General features: G+C 46.8%; 4 protein-coding genes across 4 annotated transcripts in view; 2 read left to right on the top strand and 2 right to left on the bottom strand.

Moving 5' to 3' along the window:
* The first annotated feature begins 1,640 nt into the window (after positions 1-1,640).
* rpl22l1 (ribosomal protein L22-like 1) lies at positions 1,641-3,515 on the top strand. The gene is made up of 4 exons (XM_035142064.2): positions 1,641-1,744; positions 2,738-2,851; positions 3,071-3,192; positions 3,296-3,515. Exons 1-4 carry the CDS (start codon positions 1,736-1,738, stop codon positions 3,438-3,440), a joined length of 390 nt encoding a protein of 129 aa, XP_034997955.1. The 5' UTR covers positions 1,641-1,735; the 3' UTR covers positions 3,441-3,515.
* A 3,791-nt stretch (positions 3,516-7,306) lies between these two features.
* LOC118098327 (probable cationic amino acid transporter) lies at positions 7,307-11,599 on the top strand. Its single transcript, XM_035142019.2, has 7 exons — positions 7,307-7,607; positions 7,711-7,947; positions 8,077-8,294; positions 8,376-8,522; positions 8,635-8,843; positions 8,918-9,702; positions 10,305-11,599. The coding sequence occupies exons 1-7, from the start codon at positions 7,307-7,309 to the stop codon at positions 10,691-10,693; spliced, it is 2,286 nt and encodes a 761-aa protein (XP_034997910.1). The 3' UTR covers positions 10,694-11,599.
* Positions 11,600-12,102: 503 nt separating this feature from the next.
* On the bottom strand, positions 12,103-15,324 carry cldn11b (claudin 11b). Its single transcript, XM_035142057.2, has 3 exons — positions 14,492-15,324; positions 13,984-14,148; positions 12,103-12,839 (listed from the first exon to the last, which is right to left on the bottom strand). The coding sequence occupies exons 1-3, from the start codon at positions 14,715-14,717 to the stop codon at positions 12,580-12,582; spliced, it is 651 nt and encodes a 216-aa protein (XP_034997948.1). The 5' UTR covers positions 14,718-15,324; the 3' UTR covers positions 12,103-12,579.
* A 146-nt stretch (positions 15,325-15,470) lies between these two features.
* The window catches only part of si:ch211-230g15.5 (polyhomeotic-like protein 3), a 10,501-nt gene continuing 3,415 nt past the window's right edge, over positions 15,471-22,556 (bottom strand). Inside the window, 11 exon segments of the mRNA XM_047337864.1 lie at positions 15,471-16,243; positions 16,996-17,299; positions 17,695-17,815; positions 18,011-18,122; positions 18,385-18,550; positions 18,825-18,862; positions 18,865-19,146; positions 19,546-20,667; positions 21,176-21,383; positions 21,694-21,786; positions 22,173-22,325. Of these exon segments, the coding sequence (XP_047193820.1) occupies positions 16,101-16,243; positions 16,996-17,299; positions 17,695-17,815; positions 18,011-18,122; positions 18,385-18,550; positions 18,825-18,862; positions 18,865-19,146; positions 19,546-20,667; positions 21,176-21,383; positions 21,694-21,786; positions 22,173-22,325 (2,742 nt within the window). The 3' untranslated portion in view covers positions 15,471-16,100.

The following is a 22,556-nucleotide window of genomic DNA, read 5'->3' as shown; positions in this document are numbered from 1 at the left end:
ACCATTTTATTTGTGCAACTACAGAACATTTACTTTCATTTTTACTGTTGATTGGAAGTAGAAGGTAACGTGAAACATGTCCAACTGTTCTCTGCAAGTCCTTGAGAAACCCGATACCTGGACAGATGGTGAAACGCTGAGCTCTCGTTCACTGCGTCTCTGGCGTTTTCTTACATTCACTGATGTTTTAAAACTGCCTGTGATTCAGCGTTTCTTCCAAACTGCAGATAACACGTTCAGACGCTTCCTGCTACACAACTAGAACATCAGAGTTCATATCTGCCAAGGCCCAACAGCCCTAATGAAACCACGTTCAATTTCAGTGGATATGGATTTTTATTTGGTTCTGCCACAAATCGCACACAGGCCACAGATGAAACAACCTGTGGTCGAGGTCAATGCACAAAATACAGAAAAACCAATGAAACCTGTGGTGCTGGTTTTATTTTCTCACTCCGGAGCTGCTTCTCTGCCATATATAATAATTCTGGTTATACAATAATTAAACAGGGGCTTTGGAGACTGGTGAATCTCCCTTGTAAAATGTATGATTTAATAATACATGTTTAAGAGAAAAACAAATTAGCATGATGCTCAATACATATATGTTCACTAGTCCACTTATTAACACAGCTCCTTTTTTTTCTGGTTTATTAGAAAACAATATGTGCTTGATGGAAAAACTGTTAAAATATAAATCTGTTGCATCAAGTTTTCTCTAAGATTTCTCCAAAAAGAATTAAAACAATTAAAATGAGCCTAAAAATCAACAACTGCAGGATGAGAGCAGTTTGACAGAAAAGTGTTTAACTATAGTAGAAGAAATAATCTAAGTTATAATACTAATAGATGGCATTCCACACTATTAACATGTATAAATATTAAAGTATAAATATGTAAAACAAAACATGGCCTATATTATGTATAAAATTAAAAATGTGAAAAATATAACTCAAGTATAGTTGAGCATGAAATTTAAAATATATAAATAAATAGGTATAAAGTATCAGAATATAATACAAAAAAAGTGAATGAATAAAGTATGAAAAATAAGAAATAATGAATATAAAGAACAAGAGCAGTTCCTGACATGAGTCCAGTTTCCTGCGTCTCTGTCCTTTCAAAAATAAAATGACATTGTGTGTCTGTATGAATATCAGTGGTGGTCAGAAGTGAATTGTGGTTTATAAAGACATACAAGGTGTGAATCGAGTACTTTCACTCCTGTAAGGTTTTGAATGGAGGACTTTTACTTTAGTTAAGGATCTGAATACTTCTTCCACTCAACAGATGGAAGTCAAGTCCTTTAGAGGAAAGCTGAGCGAACCTGAGAGCAAAAGCAGAAAGCCTGTGTTCGCTTCCTCTTTGGGAAGCTGTCCCTGTTACGTAATCCTCTCATTCTGAGGTGACGACATGTTTTGAGGTTAAGTCGTAACTGTGGTTCAGGTTCTTCTGCAGGAAACCAGTGTGTGTGAATGATTAACCAGCTTCTTTCAGTGTCAGGTTGTGTTGGAGCTGCAGCGGAACTTCTCCCAGCTTCCACGTCAGTTTCCAGGTGGAACTTCCTAAAGCTCAGTGATGTTTTCATGTTTAAATTCTGAAGCTTTAACTTTAATCTCAACTTTTCAAACTTTATTCTACTGAGTTCCGCTCTGACGCCTTATGTGGTAAGGACCTTCCGGGCTGTGCGCACCACGTCACATCCGCTTCCTCCTTTCCCTTCCGCTCTGTCAACATGGCGCCGGTGAGTCCAGCGCGCTGCCGCTGACTTTACTTCATTTAACGCGTCTTTCTGTGATCCAGCGCGTGTTCGTGTGTTTTATCGACTGTTGCTAACGAACACTTCGATTAAATCAAGTTTTCTAACTTTCAATCGCATTCGTCCCCACGTTTGCTCGCACGTGCTCCAGTTGACAGAACTCCATAGAGAAACTATGCGTTTTATGTCAAATCGCTGTTTCTCTCGCAGATAGTTAAAAAATATGCTATTTACAGTTAATCATCCTGGACTGTAGCGTTCACTAGTTCATTCGGCGTTTGTTTTATGAGCCAACAGTTTATTAGCTCCGGAAATAAAACTCTTTCAGTCTCACTCAAGTTAATGGTGAAGTTGTCTTGGACTGTTGGACCTCACTGTATTTATGCTTAGGTGATATAAGAATGATTAATATAACTTAATAGTCATTTAAAAGGTTTAATTTGTCACAAGCCTCTGTTTAGATCTTACAAATAGAAACATGTGTATTAAATGTTTTACGTTATTCTTTATGGCTTTTATGGCCTAATATTTACTCTAGACTAATCTGTGTTCAATGTTTGTTTCATAAAGAGAAAATACTGAATATACGATTACTAACGAATCTTAATTTTAATCCAAAGAGACAAATGAGTAATTTAGGTAATTGCAGCCTGACAGCAGGTGATATTAGAGGAAATTATTAAATAGTTAGGATAAGATAAAAACTTCATTGATCCCACACTGGTTCAATCCCCTTGTTACAGGTTCAATCCCCTTGTTACAGGTTCAATCCCCTTGTTACAGCAGCAGACAGATCAGAACGAAGTAGACAAGAGAACATAAAATACAAAAGAAGTCAACGTAATAATAAGAAATACAGAATATGTACCTAATATAGATGTCTTGTTTTTTACCAGCTTAAACTAAATGTGATTAAGAAATAAGCGAATGAGATGGTTTTGTTGTGATGTCACATTATTCACATTATTTCCGTCACAGATGAAACCGAAGAGACCAACTGTTGGTAGAAAGGCCAAGAAGGGAGCAGCCTGGAGGTTCACCTTGGACCTGACCCACCCTGTGGAGGACGGGATCCTGGACTCCGCAAACTTTGTAAGTCTTCACTGCTGTTGTTGACTCGGGTCATTTTAAGAAATAAAGATAAAGCTACACTGTTATAATCCAAAAGGTTACTCGACAGCCTCGTCTGTCCCATAGGAAACAGGTTAATGGAGCTATCGTTAACCCTGTGTGTGGACTAGGGCCCCCTTCCCTAGCTCCAACTTTACTAGGGTTCTCTTCCCTAGTGCGTCACTGTGCTCTGTTCAATAGGAAACCTTCCTCAAAGAGAGGATAAAGGTCAATGGAAAGACGGGGAATCTAGGGAACACCGTCCAGGTGGGACGCATGAAGAACAAGATCAACGTCTCGTCTGAGAAGCAGTTCTCCAAAAGGTGAGACGGGACGTCCTGCAGCTCCTCGACTTCAGAGGAACCTTTTTTTAATTTTTTATTGAGCACAGCATCAATGAAAATCTGTTAAATACACTCTGTCCAGGTATCTGAAGTACCTGACAAAAAAGTACCTGAAGAAGAACAACCTGCGTGACTGGCTCCGAGTGGTGGCGTCGGACAAGGAGACGTACGAGCTGCGTTACTTCCAGATCAGCCAGGACGACGAGGAGTCCGAGACAGACGAGTAAACGGCGGCAGCGGAGCGACACAGGTGTCTGTGTCAGCAGGTGCTGCAAGACACCAGAATAAATGTGGAAAACAAAGTTTTCTCTCCTGGTTTTTATTTGGGTGTCTAAAAATAAGATTATGCTCCTGAAGATATGACGTTGTAATGAACGACCCTAAACAACACACACGACGAGTGTGATGCTGATGAGATGAACGGTTCTTCAGATAAGAGACGGACAGATTCCGGGAATCGATAGATTTAAACACGTGGACGCTTTTAAACAAGACATTGAGTTTACAATATTTACATAATAATAACGGGGAAATAAAAATGATTAGATGTGGACAGATAAATAATTAAAACCGTGCATGTCAGTAATAAACACACCCGTATTCATTCAGATGTAGCGTTGGATGCTTGGGAGAGATGGACATGAAGGGACATCTGACAAGGTTTTCCTTTCACCACAGTATAAACACTTAGTTCATGAAGTGAGTCCCACTTCAGTCTCCAGAAGAACTTGTTACTATGACCCTCATGTAGGTGGAGTCACTGCAGGACTTGTATCAAGCTGAATTACTTTCCCTCAGGACCTGATCAACTAGGAGCTGGTGCTTGTAATGGTGCAGTACTGTAAATGTCCACTAGGCTGCGCTAAACACGTGTCAGCACATCAGACAGACAGAGACAGAAGGTGAAACAGCTGGAACTGAAGAACACGAACTCCACCAAGGCCCAACAGCCCGACACTGAACCAAGCTGCAGCAAGTCACTCAAATATCAGGCCTCTGAATGGGATTTAGCTTGTTCTTCATAAAGATCCATGAATTATTCTCTGAGAAATCAGTGAAAATGTAGAAAAGCATCGTATAACACGATGTTAAAGAAAGTGAAAGGATTCGTTGATTTTCTCTATTTTTTCCCCACACAAAATATATAAATGAAATAATTAGAGCGCTTTCAACAATAATGAATCAATGATGTATTTAACTGTAAAGATCCATAAGAAACCACATATGCATAATAACAAGCGATTACTCACGACCTCACACTAAGTACAGAACACATTTCACTGCATCATGTATCAGCAGAGTCAACAACCAAAATATACCAGAAAATCAAGTAAATAATAAGTTAAATGCAAAATAAATAAAGGAAAGCTTGATCCTAACTACAAATTAGTTTCTATATCATATGGAAAAGGCCCCACAGGAGAATACTAACAATAAGGGTAAATGCAATAAAACATTAAACCCACATTTGATGATCCTGCTACTCTGGGTTTTGTACTTTTTAGCCTGTTTTAGTCGGGACACTAATAAAAATCAAATAATTAGCACATAAGAAGAAAGGCCTGTCACTCAATCTCCTCTTCATCACACGTCTTGGTGCAGCAGACGGACACGACGACACATCTGCCCTCAGTCTTTGTTCTGCTGCTGTCAATCACTTCAGGCTGCCAACGGAAATCTTCATTCCTTTAAAATGAAAGGGATGTTTTGCTTTGCCCCTGTTCTGTGTGTGTGTGTGTGTGTCTGTGTGTGTGTGTGTGTCTGTGTGTGTGTGTTTGGATCCACTCCCGCTCACCCATCTGTTGTGTATAAAGCACACAGCCTCAGGAATGTCTCCACCTTTAGCTGCTCTGACGACGTCCCAACGCACTGGATTTTATTTTATTTCACACACACACTCAGCAGTTAAAGGCTCCATGGATACTTACCTAAAAGGGAGGAAACTAGAAGTTCAGCACAAAGATCTCATAAATCTGCTTTAATGTTAAGAAATACATCTCATTTTATTTGTAAAGCATGTTTTATACACTGAGGTAGATTCAAGATGCTGTTCAGAGACACAAAACGAAAACTGGAAATCTGAAAGCACAGAGGTTAAGACTTAAAAGATTAAAAAGAGCAGAATAAAAAAGTTTAAATAAACAAATAGGATTAATCTGTATCAAAATAAAATAAGTTGAGAGGGAAAAATAATACAACTAAAATAGAACTGTCGAATACGAAAAAATAACTATAGATCGAAACCTCAATCTTATATAATAGCTTAGTGAAAGTTCCTTGTGAATAAAAGTTTTAACCTCATGTCGCTCCATCTTATAGGTCAAACTAGAAAAACAGAGGATCCTACATTTCCCATAATGCAACTCACTGGCATCTTTTGTTTATCTCCTCCTGTCATAACGTCCAGTTTTTAACATTTACTAACAATTAAACTCAAGAAAATGACAAATCTCCTCCAGGAAACCAATGACCCCGAAACCCTGGTTAGTTTGTGCAGAACGCCACACGCCATCTCTCTGTGGTCGTAACGTTCTGAGATCAACTTTTCTAAATACAAGCTCCAGACCGAACCCAGTCCGCGGTCAGAGGTCGTATGTTCCGTGGATGTAATCTGACCCAAAGAGTCAGATTACGGAGCAGCCTGCAGACACAGATCCACTACGACCACAGACACCAGCTGGTTCGTGAAGCTTCTGACATTCTGATTGGTCGATGGTTGACCATCAGCCAATCCACCGAGCTTCCTGACATCACCTCAAACATGGCGGCTGCTCTGTGCCTCGAAACGACCTTTTCCTCCACTTGTTCTTGTTCTGCTGGAGCCATGTTCCTCACCTATTCGTATTCAAATGTTCAGCATGAGGTTCGTCTGTGTTCTGCATTAGTTTGGACACATTTCTTTAAAATTACACAAAATAAACTGTAGGATCTCTGCAAGATATTAAATTTGAACAATGTTTGAATGAAGTTTGAGCTCCTGATGGGACGAGGACACAGATCAAACACTGAATTCAAGTTTTTACTGTGAAGTCTTTGCCTTTATTTGGTTTAACCTTAAAACTCCCAAAACCCAAATTTATTGGTTTACCCATCATTGAAGAGACTGATCAACACACACACACACACACACACACACACACACACACACACACACACACACACACCTGGTCGGTTCCCACCCCTGCATACAAACAGAGAAACGTCACCCACAGCAGCTGCAGCTCACAGTGGACGTACACACACCTTCTGTATCGTCTCCTCCAGTAAATGAAAGATCACACACTCTGCTCAGTGTTGAATATTTTATCAGCCTGGTCACATGGTGTCAGGTTGAATGGTTAACGCTGCCGTCTTCACCAGTTCCTGCCGGGGAGCCGAGGGTCAGGAGGGAGACAGCGAGTCGGAGTGAGTCTGCTCAGGTGTGTATCTACGAACCGGGTGTTTCCAAATCATCGCTTATCGGCCTCCAACTGTCTCTGCTCTCCACTCTCTGACGTCACATTCAGCCAGGTGTGTGTGTGTGTGTGTGTGAGTGAGTGTGTGTGTGTGTGTGTCTGTGTGTGTGTGTGTGTGTGTGTGTGTGTTTTCCAGTGTGAATCAGTCGTTGCAGATTTTATCCCTTCGCTCCTCGACACTGTTCACTTTGAGTTTTGCTGTGGTCGTACTTTTTTTCCGTTGTGAAAGTAGATCCTCTGTGTTCATTAAAGTTTCAGAGAGGGAGTCTCGCTCCAGTGAGTGAGGAGAGCAGCTGACAGTATCACATCGTCGGGGGTTCTGGGTTGATATCGGACCTTTATTAAAGAGTCAGGCGTCCATTGCCCTTGTAGGGTCGTTGGGTGTAAGATTGACTTCTGTACGATAAGAACACAAGACCTCGATGCACTTTGTTAAAAACAACAATCTCCTCTCATGTTGAGCACCATTTTTCTTAAAGCCTCTTTTTATTTGGCTGCTGGACTGTTGTTGTCTGTTTTTACAGAGTCTGGACCTCCACTTTGTGTTGACTGACGAAGAGGCTCCTGATGAGAGTGGAAGAATGATAGAGGGAGTGAGAAACACGTTAACTTAGAACAGGTGATTGACAGGGGCTGTGATGGCGGCGTGGCTGAGCCGGGTGTCCCTGGGCGACGCCTGGTACAACATGTGCACCCGCCTGCTGCGAACTAAGCCTGTGGGCTCCATGGCTCGCGGCTCAGACGACCTCACCGAGCTCGGAGATGGGTCGGCGGCCGGTCTGGCCAAGGTGCTGACCACCGTGGACCTGGTGTCGCTCGGCGTGGGCAGCTGTGTCGGCACAGGGATGTATGTGGTCGCTGGGCTGGTCGCCAAGGCCATGGCCGGGCCGGGGGTCATCCTGTCGTTTATTATTGCAGCGGTGGCCTCGATACTGTCAGGTGAGACGTCCCTATAGAACCAAACTGAGTGAACCTCCCCTAATGACCCCGACTGTGCAGGAAGAAACAAACCAGCCAATTTAAATGTGCGATTGTCTTTAAGGTGTGTGCTACGCAGAGTTTGGTGTCCGGGTCCCCAAAACCACCGGCTCAGCCTACACCTACAGCTACGTGACGGTCGGAGAGTTTGTGGCGTTCTTCATCGGCTGGAACTTGATCCTGGAGTATCTGATCGGCACGGCGGCGGGGGCCTCGGCTCTCAGCAGCATGTTCGACTCGCTGGCCAATCACAGCATCAGTAACTACATGATAACACACCTGGGCACGCTCAGAGGACTCGGTCAGTACGATCTGTGTGTGTGTGTGTGTGTGTGTGTGTGTGTGCGTCTTAAGTCTTCTTTCTGTGCGTGTTTTGTTTGAAAAAGATGTAAAACACAACCCACTTGTGGCTGTTGTGTGTCCGCCTCAGGTAAAGGTGAGGACACTTACCCAGACCTGCTCGCCCTGTTCATCGCCCTCCTGGTGACGGCAATCATCGCTCTCGGCGTGCGTAACTCGGTGGGCTTCAACAATGTCCTCAATGTGGTCAACCTGGTGGTGTGGGTCTTCATGATCATCGCCGGACTCTTCTTCCTCTCTGCCGGCAACTGGGAGGGCGGCAGGTTCCTGCCGTACGGCTGGTCAGGGGTGAGACGCTGAAGCACTGAACGTGTTGGAGGCTACGAGTAACTACAAGATGAAATACAGTGATCAGTTGTTTCTGTTCAGGTGATGAAAGGTGCCGCGACGTGTTTCTACGCCTTCATTGGCTTCGACATCATCGCGACAACAGGAGAGGAGGCGAAAAACCCAAACACCTCCATCCCGTACGCCATAACCGCCTCGCTGGTCACCTGCCTCACCGCCTACGTGTCGGTTAGTGTGTGTGTGTGTAACACAAAGGATGGGGGTCACGGACCATCTGAACGTTTCATTATAGTGTCTGCTGAGAGGATGACCTCCATAAACTCGACTTCCCTCTGTGAAGGTGAGCGTGATCCTGACTCTCATGGTTCCCTACGACCTGATCGACGGCTCGGCTCCTCTCATAGAGATGTTCGCGGTGCACGGTTTCCTGTGGGGGAAGTACACGGTGGCTGTGGGCTCCATCGCCGGCCTCACCGTCTCCCTGCTGGGATCTTTGTTCCCCATGCCCAGGGTCATCTACGCCATGGCCCAGGACGGACTGCTGTTCAGGTGGGACGCTGAGACTCGCAAACCGGTTGAGTTTCTTGTTTTATTGTGTAACCCTGTGCTCACTGTGTCTGTAGGTGCCTGTCACACGTCTCTGCTCTCACCCACACTCCCGCGGCGGCGTGCTTGGTGTCTGGGATCTTCGCGGCCCTCCTCGCTCTGCTGGTGAGCCTCAGGGATCTGATTGAGATGATGTCCATCGGCACGCTGTTGGCCTACACCCTGGTCAGCGTGTGTGTGCTCTTACTGCGCTACCAGCCGGACGAACACACCGACACGCACCAGTTTAGCTCCGGTGAGGACATAGATGACCTGAAGCACCAGGACGACGGAGTCACGCCCACAAAAGACGACCAGATGCTGATCGAAGACTCAGGCAGGGACGGATCTTCGTCCTACCACGCTGGTGGGACTGAAGGAGAGGGAGACGATTCTGATTTCCACACAGGCCACGCCTCATTGCTGAAAAGGCTTCTGGGAGGTCATTACTACACGCTGAGGTTGCGGGTTGGAATGCCTGACGCGTCGGCCCGGCCCACGCCTGCCACCGGCCGCATAGTGACCAGATGCACCCTCCTCCTCTTCTTCATGTCCTTCCTCCTGTGGTCCACCGTGATATTTGGCGTTGAGCAGGGAACGGGGGCCGGGGCGGTGTTTTCGGGGCTGATGGCCACAGCGATGGCGGGTTCCATGGCGAAGCTTTTGATTATGATTATACAACAGCCAGAGAGCACGCGGAGACTGCCCTACATGGCGCCCTGCGTGCCCTTTGTCCCTGCTGCGGCCATCTTGGTCAACAGCTACCTCATGCTGAAACTGTCTCCACTCACCTGGGCCAGGTTCACCGTCTGGTGCCTCATCGGTGAGTTCAAACATCATTGGTTTTGAATGAACGCACGATAAACTGTTTCTGTAGAATATATTGGATCAGGCAGCTTTCTGAAGACCGGTTTGTAAGTTGTGCTCTAACGGTGGTTCATGGTTAATACTCAATGTTTTATGGACAATTTGTTATTCATAGACCTTTATCAGATACAACACACAGTGGCTCCAGTTTGCAACAACCTTGACAATTGTTGATGTTATTTCATTATTTCATTTTAGGGGAGATCCGTCGAGGAGGTTATGTTTCCACCCGTGTGTTGGTTTGCCTGTTAGTTTGCAGCTGGACAGATTACCATGAAGGATGTGGAGTCAGGGGAGAATGAATTAAATTTCAGGGGGCGGATCCAGGACTGATATTCATGAGTGTGTGTGATCTGGTGTGTGTCTGTTGGGCCCTGGCGGAGGTGTGAAGAACTGACGCTCATACACTAAGTTCAGTCTCTGTTTGATCTGGTGAACAGATGAAGTGAGGGGCTGGATTCCATGAAGGTGGATAACTCTGCCCAGGTGGACAGTTTTCTGACGTCTCCACCTGTCTCAGCTTTCACACTCTGAGTTAACACGTCTGTCCACCCTCAGGTCTGCTGATCTATGGCTGCTACGGAGTGTGGCACAGCACGCTGGAGCTGAACGCCCGCGAGCAGCAGGCGCACGCCAGCTCCTACCAGCGCTACGACGACCACCTGGACGACACCTTCTCCCCTGACGACGACCTTTGCCCCCAGGAACAAGACGAGAGACCCTACCAGGGCTGGTCGGCCCCGGAGGAGAGGGGGCAGCAGCAGCAGCAGCAGCAGAACCAGAATGAGGAGCAGAACCAGTATGAGGGCCGAGAGGGGGAGCAGTGTGAGGACGGTGGTGAGGAGTATGGATACCAGTCTGCACCAGGTCGCCGGCACACAGGCCGAGGTGACGGGTCCAGGGGACGGACCAATCACGGCTTCGATGCAGGCGAAGAGGACGACTGAATACGGGAGGTTTTCTGTTTTCAACTTCACTTCACATCAAACTGAGGTGAACGTGTAAAGAATGAATAGAAAGACTTATTTAATGTGAGACAATCAATTACTAACAAGTCATTTTTAGTAAAGTAAGCTGGTGTTTTGATGAGAGGTCCTGTTCCATCAGGCAGCTGCACTTCCTGGTCTGGGCGGGGCTTAACTCTACCAATGAAACAACAACTTCTTCTGCAAATACAAACCCGGAGCTGTCAGCCAATGACATTTAGCGGTGAAGCCTCAGTGGACTCAGTGTGGACGGAGCCTGGACGTCAGGGGAGCGGAATCGACAGGCTCCTCCCATTGCAGATGTTTCACTGGATGAGGTTCACAGCAGCCGCACACATATAGAACTTCAGAATTTACATTTTGCAAATAATAAAACATGGCGACACTGGATGTGACGCACTGCCCCTACTGTTCATCTGCGTATGGCATCTTGCAAACATGAAGAATTCCTTTCTGAGGCCGAGCACAACACACGCAGAACATGTGAGGCAGCTGTGGTGCGTACATGTTGCTCAAAGCAGGTATAACTCTCAACATGGCTGACCTTGTAGGATTCAAAGTTTTCTTTGCAGGTAAAGAATCCTACATTATTCTCTATTTCTTGTGGCTGTTCATCGTTCTCGCTCTTTCTCTCTGACCCTGAACGCCACATAATAACTCGCCTGTTGGTTTTGATCGTGTGCGTTCGAACTTCTCAAAATCTTGATCGTGACTTTTTGAAGCCCTGAAAGTCACTTGTGTTGTTTTCTGTTGTGTCTTCGAGTGAATGGCGTTAAAGTGACAGTGTTTGTGTTTCTCTGTGTCGTCAACAACAGATTTGTTGTATTTGTTCGTGTTGGAGGAATAAATGTGTCTTTTTGAGTGAAATGATTTATCCTGAGACTCTTTATTAGTAAAAATTGAACTTTTATTAGTTGCAGCACCAGACAAAAGCTTTTAATGCAGCTACAAAGGTATTTGATATTCTAATAGCAAAACAAGTGTTTTTATGGGTTAAATAAGAACCGGTCACAAGCTCTAAAATAACAGTTTAATACTTTTAAATGATGTAAAAAAAGAACTGAGAAAGCAACATACGAGACACACGATGAAATAAAAGTAAAATAAAGAATAAAATATGGTAGTTTGCATTAAAGCGTGTTCTGACATGTATTTATGTCCTGAGTCGCAGGTCGGTTCACTTCCTGTCTGTGTAACAAGCTGACTACATCGTTACAAGAAAAGTATTCGATCCCAAGTAAAACCCACTCAAGTGATCTTCGTCCGATAAAGCAAAACATTTCAATAAAAGGGGGGGCCACGGTAACAAGGTCAACTTGAAATGACAGAAACCATCTTTACGAACATTTAACGTTTACTTAGATTTTTTAGTTTGGTCCATGTCCCGTCTGCTAACATGGAGGAGGTGGGGTTTATAACTCTAACCGGCCTCTAGGTGGCGATCGAGGCGCTTTGGCTTCACTTTTGGGAGCTGTCATGTCGTCCATCTTTATTTACAGTCTTTTGTCCGTATGTTGCTGAACCAAGAGCAGTAGAAGTAATAAGTGCAGAAACATATGTGGATAAACGTCTTTAATTAGTGTGAATAGTCACAAAATGTCCTTCTTGTTCTTATCAGAGTTTAACTTTGTGAAACAATAACAATAATCTCATTTCACTGGCTCCACCCAGTGAGCTTCAATTCAACCAATTAGATGATTCCTGCCTTGATGTAAAGTATCTAACTGTGGCTGTTAACTCGTTAACACGTGTACTTAATCGCTCTGCATCAGCTAAATGAAAGGGAAACATCTAAATGCACAACTTGATTATAATCATGAACAGTCCATGAGACGACTTCCAGACCTCTACACCATGGCGCTCTTGGCGTGGTTGGCGGGGGGGTCCATCGGCGAGGCCGTCCCCCGCTGTCTGGAGTAGTAGAAGCTGTTCTCTCTGCTCGGGGTCCGCGGGTCGCTGCCGTGGCAACACAAGATCATGCAGCCGCCCACGAGGCAGAGACCGGAGCCGACCCAGCCGGCGTAGAGCGAGAAGCCAAAAGACATCAGCCCCTCGTCTTGGTGAGCGCCGATAGGAAACCAAACGGTGGATATGATGCCACACACAGCTGGAGGACACGTAGAGACAGAGGAGGTAGGGAAGAGGTGGGGTTTAAAGACAAGTGACAGTGTTAACGTCCTGCAGACTCACATCTGGACATGAGTTCATATGAGTTTCTCCCTGAGGCCGTAGAAAGGAACTTAATATCTCTACCACAGGAAGCAGGCAAGTCCCACACATCCGGTCAGGATGAGACCTTCATCCCTCCTCCCCCCTGACAGCTGCAGAAGATCTGAGGACTGTGTGTCCTCAAACTACTGTCCTCTACACCCAAAGCTACTGTCCTCTATACCCAAAACTACTGTCCTCTACACCCAAAACTACTGTCCTCTACACCCAAAACTACTGTCCTCTACACCCAAAACTACTGTCCTCTACACCCAAAACTACTGTCCTCTACACCCAAAACTACTGTCCTCTATACCCAAAACTACTGTCCTCTACACCCAAAACTACTGTCCTCTACACCCAAAACTACTGTCCTCTACACCCAAAGCTACTGTCCTCTATACCCAAAACTACTGTCCTCTACACCCAAAACTACTGTCCTCTACACCCAAAACTACTGTCCTCTATACCCAAAACTACTGTCCTCTACACCCAAAACTACTGTCCTCTATACACAAAACTACTGTCCTCTACACCCAAAACTACTGTCCTCTATACCCAAAACTACTGTCCTCTACACCCAAAACTACTGTCCTCTACCCAAAACTACTGTCCTCTATACCCAAAACTACTGTCCTCTACACCCAAAACTACTGTCCTCTACACCCAAAGCTACTGTCCTCTACACCCAAAGCTACTGTCCTCTACACCCAAAGCTACTGTCCTCTACACCCAAAACTACTGTCCTCTACACCCAAAACTACTGTCCTCTACCCACAAAACTACTGTCCTCTACACCCAAAGCTACTGTCCTCTACACCCAAAACTACTGTCCTCTACACCCAAAACTACTGTCCTCTATACCCAAAACTACTGTCCTCTATACCCAAAACTACTGTCCTCTACATCCAAAACTACTGTCCTCTATACCCAAAGCTACTGTCCTCTACCCCCAAAACTACTGTCCTCTACACCCAAAACTACTGTCCTCTACACCCAAAACTACTGTGTGTGTGTTTGTGTGTGTGTGTGTGTCTCCTCACCCATAAGGATGAACAGGACTCCTCCCACGCGTGCGCGGCGCAGCTTCACGGCCGCAGTGTCATTCTGCAGCCGCACGCACGACATCGCCATGACCACGAGCAGCATGGCGGGGAGACCGAGCAGGCACGCGCAGATCATCAGTGCACGAGACGTCTGCACGTAGGCTGAGAGAGAGAGAGAGAGAGAGAGAGAGAGAGAGAGAGAGAGAGAGAGAGAGAGAGAGAGAGAGAGAGAGAGAGAGAGAGAGAGAGAGAGAGAGAGAGAGAGAGAGAGACAGAGAGAGAGAGAGAGAGAGAGAGAGAGAGAACAGAGAGAGGGAGAGAGAGAGAGAGAGACAGACAGAGAGAGAGAACAGAGAGAGAGAGAGAGATCATCATCCAACCATCCATCCTCATCCAACCATCCATCATCATCTATCCTCGTCCAACCATCCATCCTCATCCAACCATCCATCATCATCCAACCATCCATCCTCATCCCCTCCTCCTCTCCCTCTCCCCCTCTCACCTGGCAGACTGAGGATCTGGCTGAGGGCGACGCAGTGGGAAAGCGCGGGGGAGATGACGCACTCCGCCCAGAGGCCCCTGGAGCCCAGCTCGTCCATGCGCACGCAGGTGGCCACCGCGTAGTCGCAGGTCCGAACCCAGTCGTTAGTGATCGTGCCGACGATGACCCCGACCCAGCCCGCGCAGCTCGCCGCGCCGCCGATCAGCTGCCTGCACATGTGCGCCATGTGGAGCCCCCGCGCGCTTTTACGCACTCCAGAAAAACTAAAAGAAAAGAAATTCGCTTCTTCTGGAGACTCGTGGAGGATCGTGGATTAATTCTCCGATTGCAAAAATTCAAAAATCCAATGCACAGTTTGAGAAAGTTAAGAAGAAGAAGAATTACGCACCAGAAAAAACATTCAAACTCAAGAAATAAAGTTTCCTCCTCAGTGAAAGTCTTAAAAAAGTAAAGATGTTAAAAACTACAATGAAAACCAGAGAGATGAATACAATTTGAATTCAATGATTTTAAAATCCCTTTTAAGGAGTCGAAATTAAATAATAATCCTGCTGTGTCCCGTCGGTGCGCCTCAGGCTGACGCTCAGAAAAGTGCCTAGAATAAGATTGATCGCAGGGTGTGGTGAAATCAAACCCTCCAGTCCAGAGGCTCAGCCAATCAGAGCGCACGGGAGACACTAACCTAAACCAGACACGCAGGGATGAGGCAGAAAAACAAAAAGCTGAATCCAGCAGCTGAGGCACAGATCTGAGGTCTGCAGCTCCAAACGCTTCAGGAGCTTTTACACCATGAATTCAAATCAGTGTTTTTATAGAAAACAGGTTCCTCCTCACCTGCCTCACTGTGGCCCCCTGCTGGTGTCCATCCATCTTCAAACATCAGGAGAAAACAACTTCTCTGGTTCATTCTTCATTTTATTAAATAAGTTCGAGCAGGAAACCATAAAAATGTGACAATTAAAGACACCAGCCTCCACCCTGATAGTGACTTCTCTTTTGTTTAATCCACAGACGTGTTTTTGTCCAGAATATAATGATATAAAACATTAAACTTTCATTAATCACTTACAAAGTCTACGTGTTGTTATTATTTTTTTCTTTTACACACACCGGCGGTTATGTTAGTTACTGGATAGATTTGCCGTTGACGTCACGTTCTAAAAAAACTAAATAGACAAATTTTATATATTAAATGTTCAAAATCCTTCGTGAAATAGCTTCAAATGTACACTCTCCTGCGGCATGTAAAATATACACAAAGTTACAAAACCCCCGCCCCGCCCCGTTGGTCTCCAGCTACCGTCACAGCGCCGAAACCGATTCCACTTCTGGGCTCCGGCGACTTCATGCGTCCGCACGTCTCCTCCGTCTCCGTCAGCTAAGGCCACACCTCGATTTATAATCTCATAAAGTACCGTGAATCTGTTTTTGTGACTTTGTCCTGTCATCCTCGGTGTCGAGCTCCTGTTTCCAAACTCTCTTGCTCTCTTCTTCATTTTCAAATTTCACATTTTTGTCTTTATTGCCAGTTTTCCTTCCACCTCATTCGTTCCTCATTTTTCCTCTTGGTCTCTCTGTTTTGTTCCCCCCCCCCCCCCTCATTGGTTTTTCAGCGCTTGATGTGAGCACAGATCTTGAGAGCCGGTCCCAGCTTGATGTTCATGCTGGTCATCAGATGGTCCTCGGTCAGCAGCAGCAGAGCCTGGCCGTCGATCTCCTGCAGCCGGAACGCCTCCGCCACGTCACTGCAGCCTGAACACGACAGAACAAAAGAATAAAGATAAACATGGTATTTGTACCACTGACTACATCACTGAATGAATATTCTTTAGTGACTATCTGGTTCGAGACCATACTTAGAAACTCTGTCGTCTCTGATTTGTGTTTCTGGGGTTTTTCCTCTAAAAAGACTTATTTCTTGTTTCTTACTGGACCTGATAACAGACCTGGACTGGAAGAAGATCTGGTGCCGACCTTTTTAAATATCTTGTTAGAAATGAAGGAAGTGACTTTCAAAATGATTGATTGATTTTACAAAAAGGACATTGATTGATTGATGTGGCCTCCTTTCATTTATTCTCCTCGCTGTTAAAACCGGATTTCAGTCGTAGAATTATTCAAAATAAAAAATGCAGCAGACTCATGAGTTTAAACTGAGACGCCGCCTAAAAAATCTGTTGACGCAGTGATTTGAACTCGAAGACGCTCGAGAACGAGTTTCAGCGTTTTGCTTTTTCTTCCAGATGTTTCACAGCGACCTCTGATTGACAGCCAGTGGTTAGAAGTATGTGCGTTACGTCAGCCGGCTGTTCGCTGCAGCGTTTTGCGAAACACTTAATTGGACGAGGGGGAGACGGAGAAGCGGCGATGAGCCCACTGTCGTCTGCTGACAATTAGGAGTCTTGAGTGTTAGTGTAAATCAAACTGACGGTTTTACCGGAGGCTGCCAGCGGGGGCGCCATGTGTGAGGAGTTTGTGTTTGAGACTAATTGTTGATTATCTACCTGGCAGTGTGTGTATGAAGGCAGTCACGTCCTCCACGCTCCACTGAGAGGGGGCCGGCTTGAATGTGGTCGTGGGTGTGGAGGTGGTCGTGGCAGGTGCGGACGCCCTCCTCGCCCTGCGAGCCGCCCGCCGCTCCATCCTCGCTGTCACGGCAACGGCAGGATCCTGCTCTCCTCCATCTTCACCTTCCTCCTCTCCTCCTCCCTCCATGTCCTCCTCCATGTCCTCCTCCTCCTCTTCTGCCGCCGGCGGCCTCTCCTTTCCCTCCTTCTCCCGGCGACCTGCGCTCCACAGGTCACGAGGCTGGAGGGAGTCATGGGAGAACTTTAACAGGTAAGAAAGTTTGTGTTAAGCTTGATAATCAGATTTGATACAGTATCAATACCATAGAATAAAAATAATCCATTATAAACAAACATTTTGGAGATTTTCCAGAGTTCATGTTGAAAGAAATCTTCAAAACACAATGGCTGGTTGTTGTAGTTCTTCTTATGACCACCAGAGATCGCTGTAGTTAAATGTTCCTGTGTTAATGTCTATAAAAAATCCAGTTGTTGGAGTTTTGGAATTAAACATTAAATAATATTAAATTAATAATTATATATATCATTTTATTTGACCGCATTTGTGTTTCCTGTTGAATGGAACAAAGTGAGTTCATCTCTGTGTTGCATGTTACTGGAGTCCAGGGTCCCTACCAGCCGCAGTAACAGAGGTTTCCCAGGCACCGACTCGGCCCGGTTCAGAGCCGGCCGGGGCCGCTCGGACCGGCTGCCGGCGCTCAGAGCCCGCAGGCGCTTGGTCAGACGTACGTTGAACCTGTCGGAGAAACAAACAAACGGTGTTGTGGTGAAGCTTCCTCGTCTGCTGCGTTGATTCATCTCTGAACGTGTCTGAGCACCACATCCTGCCAGCTCGGCTGCTGCGACACCAAACCACCTTCAACACCGAAAGGGTCACATGACTCCACCTTCCCTTTCTTTTTGCTGCAAAGCCAATGAAACCAGGTCTCACCCGCGCGCACAGGAAGTGGAGCAGAAGCGTTTGGACCGCATGAAGTTGTGGGCGTGGCCTCTTTTCCCACAGAACTGGCAGTGAAGCACCGTTCGGTCCCTGGGAGCCGACCCTGTGTGAGTGACACAATCATGGTCGACACACACATTCTTTGGATATTTACAACATGCATCCAGTTATTCCTAATAGGGACGACTGGACTTCTATTGTCAATTAATGAGGTGTTGAGACTGGACATGACAACCAATCAAACGTTAGACCAACAACTCTACATTTTCCAAAATACACTTTACACGACAGCAAATCATTTTCCAGTCAGTGTAGAGTTGATTTACAAGTTTCAAGTGTGTCGGGTCTGTCCGTGTCGTTCTTACTCGTCCCGGGGTCGTCCGTGTCGCCTCCGTCTTCCTCGTCTGAGTCGGTGGAGTGCTCGGCTTGTTTCGGCGTGTCCGTCACAGGCAACGCCGCCCTGCCATTGGTCCCGTTCACTTCCTGTGGCGTTGTCACCTGCTCAGGAACCAGCAGGGACGAACGGTTCACCTGCACGACGACAAGGTGAGAGTCATCATCATCGTTATTATTATCACTATAAGACGTTTGTAAGCCTTTGTGAGGATTGGTCCTAAATATTAAAAAAATGTTCCGTGGTTGTCAATGCTCAGGAAACATGAGCAAGACTTTTCTCCCACTTTGCTTTGTAACAGAGGGTTTTCAGTGTGTGTGTGTGTGTGTGTGTGTGTGTGTGTTTGTGTGTGTGTGTGTGTGTGTGTGTGTGTGTGTGTGTGTGTGTGTGTGTGTGTGTGTGTGTCCGTACAGGAAACGGTTGGAGCCCCTCCTGGATGACGAACCCTCCACCAGGTGAGTCAGAACCAGTCGTCCCTCAGGCCACGCCCTCGGCTCCCAGGGGCTGCCGAAGCTCTCTGACTCGTCCTCTGATTGGCCGTGAGGCTCGCTCTCGCTCTCCGCCGGGTGCTGCGACTCTTCGACCGGTTCCTCGACCTTTTGGGGCTCATGCCGCGACGGTCCCAGGTCGGCCGTGTGGGCGCTGTGAGTGGGGAGGAGGAGGGGAGGGTTTTCTGCGGCGGGGGTGATGAAGGGTGAGGAGGGGGGGGACTGGGAGGAGAGGCTGGACAGAGCTGGAAGGAGACGACGAGAACACATGATTTAAAACAACCTCAACACGTTCATAGGTTATTTTATGATTGTGTGAAAACTATTAAAAATATAACTTATGAAAAATGGTTGTAATTTCAGCTTTTAAGTAACTTTCATATCAGAATAATTAAATATTAAACAACAGTAGATTTCCCATTCCCAGCATGCAACATGGTTATTTGATAAGAGGTCATTTTCTATATGACCATGTGTATTGAGCAGTGGAACTATATGAGCAAACTGGATGCCCCGTTCAAAGTCAAACTAAATAAACGGATCCATTCTGCGCTGGGAGGCGATGAGTGGAACTATTCACTAATTATGTTAAAGAAACTAATGAGCTCTGATGAAGCGGTGTGTCTGAGTCGGGGTGAAGGTACCTGACTGGTTGTCGGACTGCGTGGACATGTTCTCACAGAAGTCCTCCTGACTGACGGCCTGCGGCTCTCGGTGAGACTCCTGCAGCCTTTGGACGGACGCCTCTGGGACAGGAGGCGGTCCTGGGACGGGGGGCGGGACTGAAGCCTGGACCGGGGCCGAGGCCAGAATAAGACCCAGGGGGGGTTTGAGTTCCACGCTGGAGTCTTTAACAGCATCAGGCGTCGGGATGGGATCCGTGTTCTGGTGCTGATGGAGAAGCTGATTGGTGTTCAGCTTCTCAGACCGGTCCATGGCGCTCTCTGCTTCCTCCTCCATCTTCTCCTCTTCGCTGTCCTCTCCTCTCTCTCCGTCACCCTGACCTTCCTCTGTCACTTCCATTTCTACTTCCTCTCTGCCCATCGCAGCTTCCTGCTCTTTCTGACTGATCTCCTTCTGGGTCGGGAGCCGTGCTTTCTCCTCCTTCGCTCTCTCTCTTTGGTCATCTTTCTCCACCCTCAGGTCGACACTCCCCTCGTCTCTGATTCCGTGTCGCAGCCCTCGCCCTCGGTCTCTCTGCTCCTCGCTCTCCTTCGTCTCTCCTCTCTGGACCAGAGTTTGTGACTGAGCTCCAGCTTGACTCGGCGGAGAGGCCGGACTCAGGAGAGACGGAGGCGAGGGCAGAGGAGAGGTTGTTTTTGGCAACGAGGGGTTGAGAGGAAGAGGAAGCACATCTTCGCTGCTCAGGGTCCGCCTTGATTGGCTTGAAAGCTCCGGCGGCTCTGCAACCGGAGGTGGCGACTGCACCGATGCGTGGCCGTACACTCCGGGTTGAGGCTGGCGGCCGGAGGAGAGGGCAATGATCTGCAGCTGCCGCGCTGCAGACGGTGAGTGCTCGAAGGGGGAAGAAGGATTGGTCATGGACAGCGAGCTGTGCTGTGATTGGCCGGGACCGAGCACAGTTTGAGTTAATGGACAGTTCTTCAGTCTGCACAGCGGCCTGCTGATGATGGGAGGGGCCTGACTGGAGGGAGCAGCAGCGATTGGCTTGAGGATGGAGGTCTGCCGGGGCGACGTCGCTCTGTGACCGTTTGGAGAGTGAAGTCTGGGCCTCAGAGGGACGGCTCGGACGGGAGAGTAGAGAGCTGCGGAGGAGGAAGAGGAGGAGAGACGGGATGAAGGACCGACTGAAAGTGAGTGAATAAAACAGACCATAAATATAAGGAACACGCCCAGATCCTACTTTTACTGTTTATATGTAATTACTGAGTAAAGTATCTCTGGCTGTCCAGTCACTTTGATTCAGATATTCAGACATACATCTGAATACTCTCGTCTACAGGCTGAATGAAAGGAGCCTCGTTGAATTTCCTCCCTCATCAAATACTTGATGGTATTTAATTTGCATCCAGCTCACAGCCGAGGTTTGAAACACCACAGTGAAACTTTACCATCATCTGTTGAGTCAAAAACATGATAATACTTCACCATATTTTAATTTCAAGTCCAAACTCTTGCACAAAGACACTGCAGTTGATTTTAAATAACACTTTTAAATATGACAAGAGGATCAATAATAAACTGTTTACTCGTGTAATAAAATAAACTATAAATTCATTTTCCACCACACTTCCTTTAGCCTCAGGGACCTACTTGGAGGCGGGACAGAGAGGTGGCGGCAGGGCGTGGTCGGGCTCTCCGTTGCCGTGGTGCTGGGCTGTGGTCGTGGCCTGAGAGGGGGGAAGAGCGGCGCGTGAGGGCGAGAGAGGGGCGGCGGAGCTGAGGAGGTGGGCTTGAGACGGAGCGTCGGGGGGATGGCGAGGGCCCGGGGGTGAGGAGGCCTCAGGGTGAGACTCTGGAGCTGAGGGGGAGAGAGAGAGAGAGAGAGAGAGAGAGAGAGAGAGAGAGAGAGAGAGAGAGAGAGAGAGAGAGAGAGAGAGAGACATCTCTTTACTTCCTGTTTTCATTCAAGGTGTTCTCTAAACCCCTCCCTCAGACGGGGAATATCCAATCATAGCTTGACAGCCGACATCCATCCACCCAACCATCAGTTGGATAGAAAAATATCCGTTAACAAAAATGTTTGTTTTGTTGTAAAACATAAATCAGCAGAGTTTTTGAATACATTTGCATTTTAGACGCAGGAAAAGTCCCATTCGCTCGCTGCTCACCTGAGCGGAGGCGGGGCTAGAGGACGGGGAGGAAGAGCAGGAGGAAGAAGAGGAGGAAGATGGGGCGGGTCGCATGGCAGAAGTAAGAATCAGCTGCAGCAGCAAGAAAAGACAAGAAGGGAAAGATGGAGAGAACAAGCGGAGGAGGAAATAAACAGAGGAGGGATTAAAGCACAGAGACAGTCGAGCAGAACCAAAACAATTGTTATTAAAACTTTTCTTTTCTTGGCGTTTATTTTTTTTACAGAACCATTATTTCTTTTGTCAACAGGTGAAAAACTAAGTAGAAGTGGTCGATGTGACTTTAAATCATACAAATTAGCCTCAGAGATCATTTCTTACTGAGGTAGCTAATGATGCTTCCTTGTTACAGTAAGACGGAGAAGATGGAAACGATTCTCAACTCGCAGTGTGTGTGTGTGTGTGTGTGTGTGTGTGTGTGTGTGTGTGTGTGTGTGTGTGTGTGTGTGTGTGTTTACCATCTGAGCTCTAAGCAGCACCTGGTCTGGGCCAGACCCTTTGAGACCTTTCCCCAGGAGCAGTGTCTGCTGGGATACCCTCTGCCTGACAGGGGAGGGGATCTGATTGGCTCGCACAAGACCAGGTGAGACCACAGGATGAGCCTGAGACACCTGGAACAAAGGGAGGAGAGGAGAGGAAACGAGGGAGGAGAGGAGAGGAAACGAGGGAGGAGAGGAGGACACAGGAATTATCACAGATTGCTTGAATGACATCTGGTCTCTTCCACATGTAAACAGTTGTTTCTTTGTAAAATACTGAATTGAACTGAACAGCAGCTGTTAGCAAACACAACAGGGTCAGTAACACTTGATTCTCCGTGTTGTTTCTACTCTGGTGGCTGA

The sequence above is a fragment of the Hippoglossus stenolepis genome, chromosome 19 (assembly GCF_022539355.2).
Source record: "Hippoglossus stenolepis isolate QCI-W04-F060 chromosome 19, HSTE1.2, whole genome shotgun sequence".
Classification (NCBI taxonomy): Eukaryota; Metazoa; Chordata; class Actinopteri; order Pleuronectiformes; family Pleuronectidae; genus Hippoglossus; species Hippoglossus stenolepis.
This window is presented reverse-complemented; position numbering and strand designations above follow the sequence as displayed.

What these genes read in the sequence shown, in the direction of transcription:
- rpl22l1 (XM_035142064.2), top strand. An exon ending in TCCTGGACTCCGCAAACTTT is followed by an intron (nt 2,852 to 3,070) that starts GTAAGTCTTCAC and finishes TCTGTTCAATAG; the next exon opens with GAAACCTTCCTCAAAGAGAG. An exon ending in GAGAAGCAGTTCTCCAAAAG is followed by an intron (nt 3,193 to 3,295) that starts GTGAGACGGGAC and finishes CACTCTGTCCAG; the next exon opens with GTATCTGAAGTACCTGACAA.
- LOC118098327 (XM_035142019.2), top strand. Translation starts at nt 7,307, where the DNA reads ATGGCGGCGTGGCTGAGCCGGGTGTCCCTGGGCGACGCCTGGTACAAC. An exon ending in GCCTCACCGCCTACGTGTCG is followed by an intron (nt 8,523 to 8,634) that starts GTTAGTGTGTGT and finishes CCCTCTGTGAAG; the next exon opens with GTGAGCGTGATCCTGACTCT. An exon ending in CAGGACGGACTGCTGTTCAG is followed by an intron (nt 8,844 to 8,917) that starts GTGGGACGCTGA and finishes CTGTGTCTGTAG; the next exon opens with GTGCCTGTCACACGTCTCTG.
- cldn11b (XM_035142057.2), bottom strand. Translation starts at nt 14,717, where the DNA reads ATGGCGCACATGTGCAGGCAGCTGATCGGCGGCGCGGCGAGCTGCGCG. An exon ending in CCAGATCCTCAGTCTGCCAG is followed by an intron (nt 14,149 to 14,491) that starts GTGAGAGGGGGA and finishes TCTCTCTCTCAG; the next exon opens with CCTACGTGCAGACGTCTCGT. An exon ending in AGTCCTGTTCATCCTTATGG is followed by an intron (nt 12,840 to 13,983) that starts GTGAGGAGACAC and finishes CGTGTCCTCCAG; the next exon opens with CTGTGTGTGGCATCATATCC.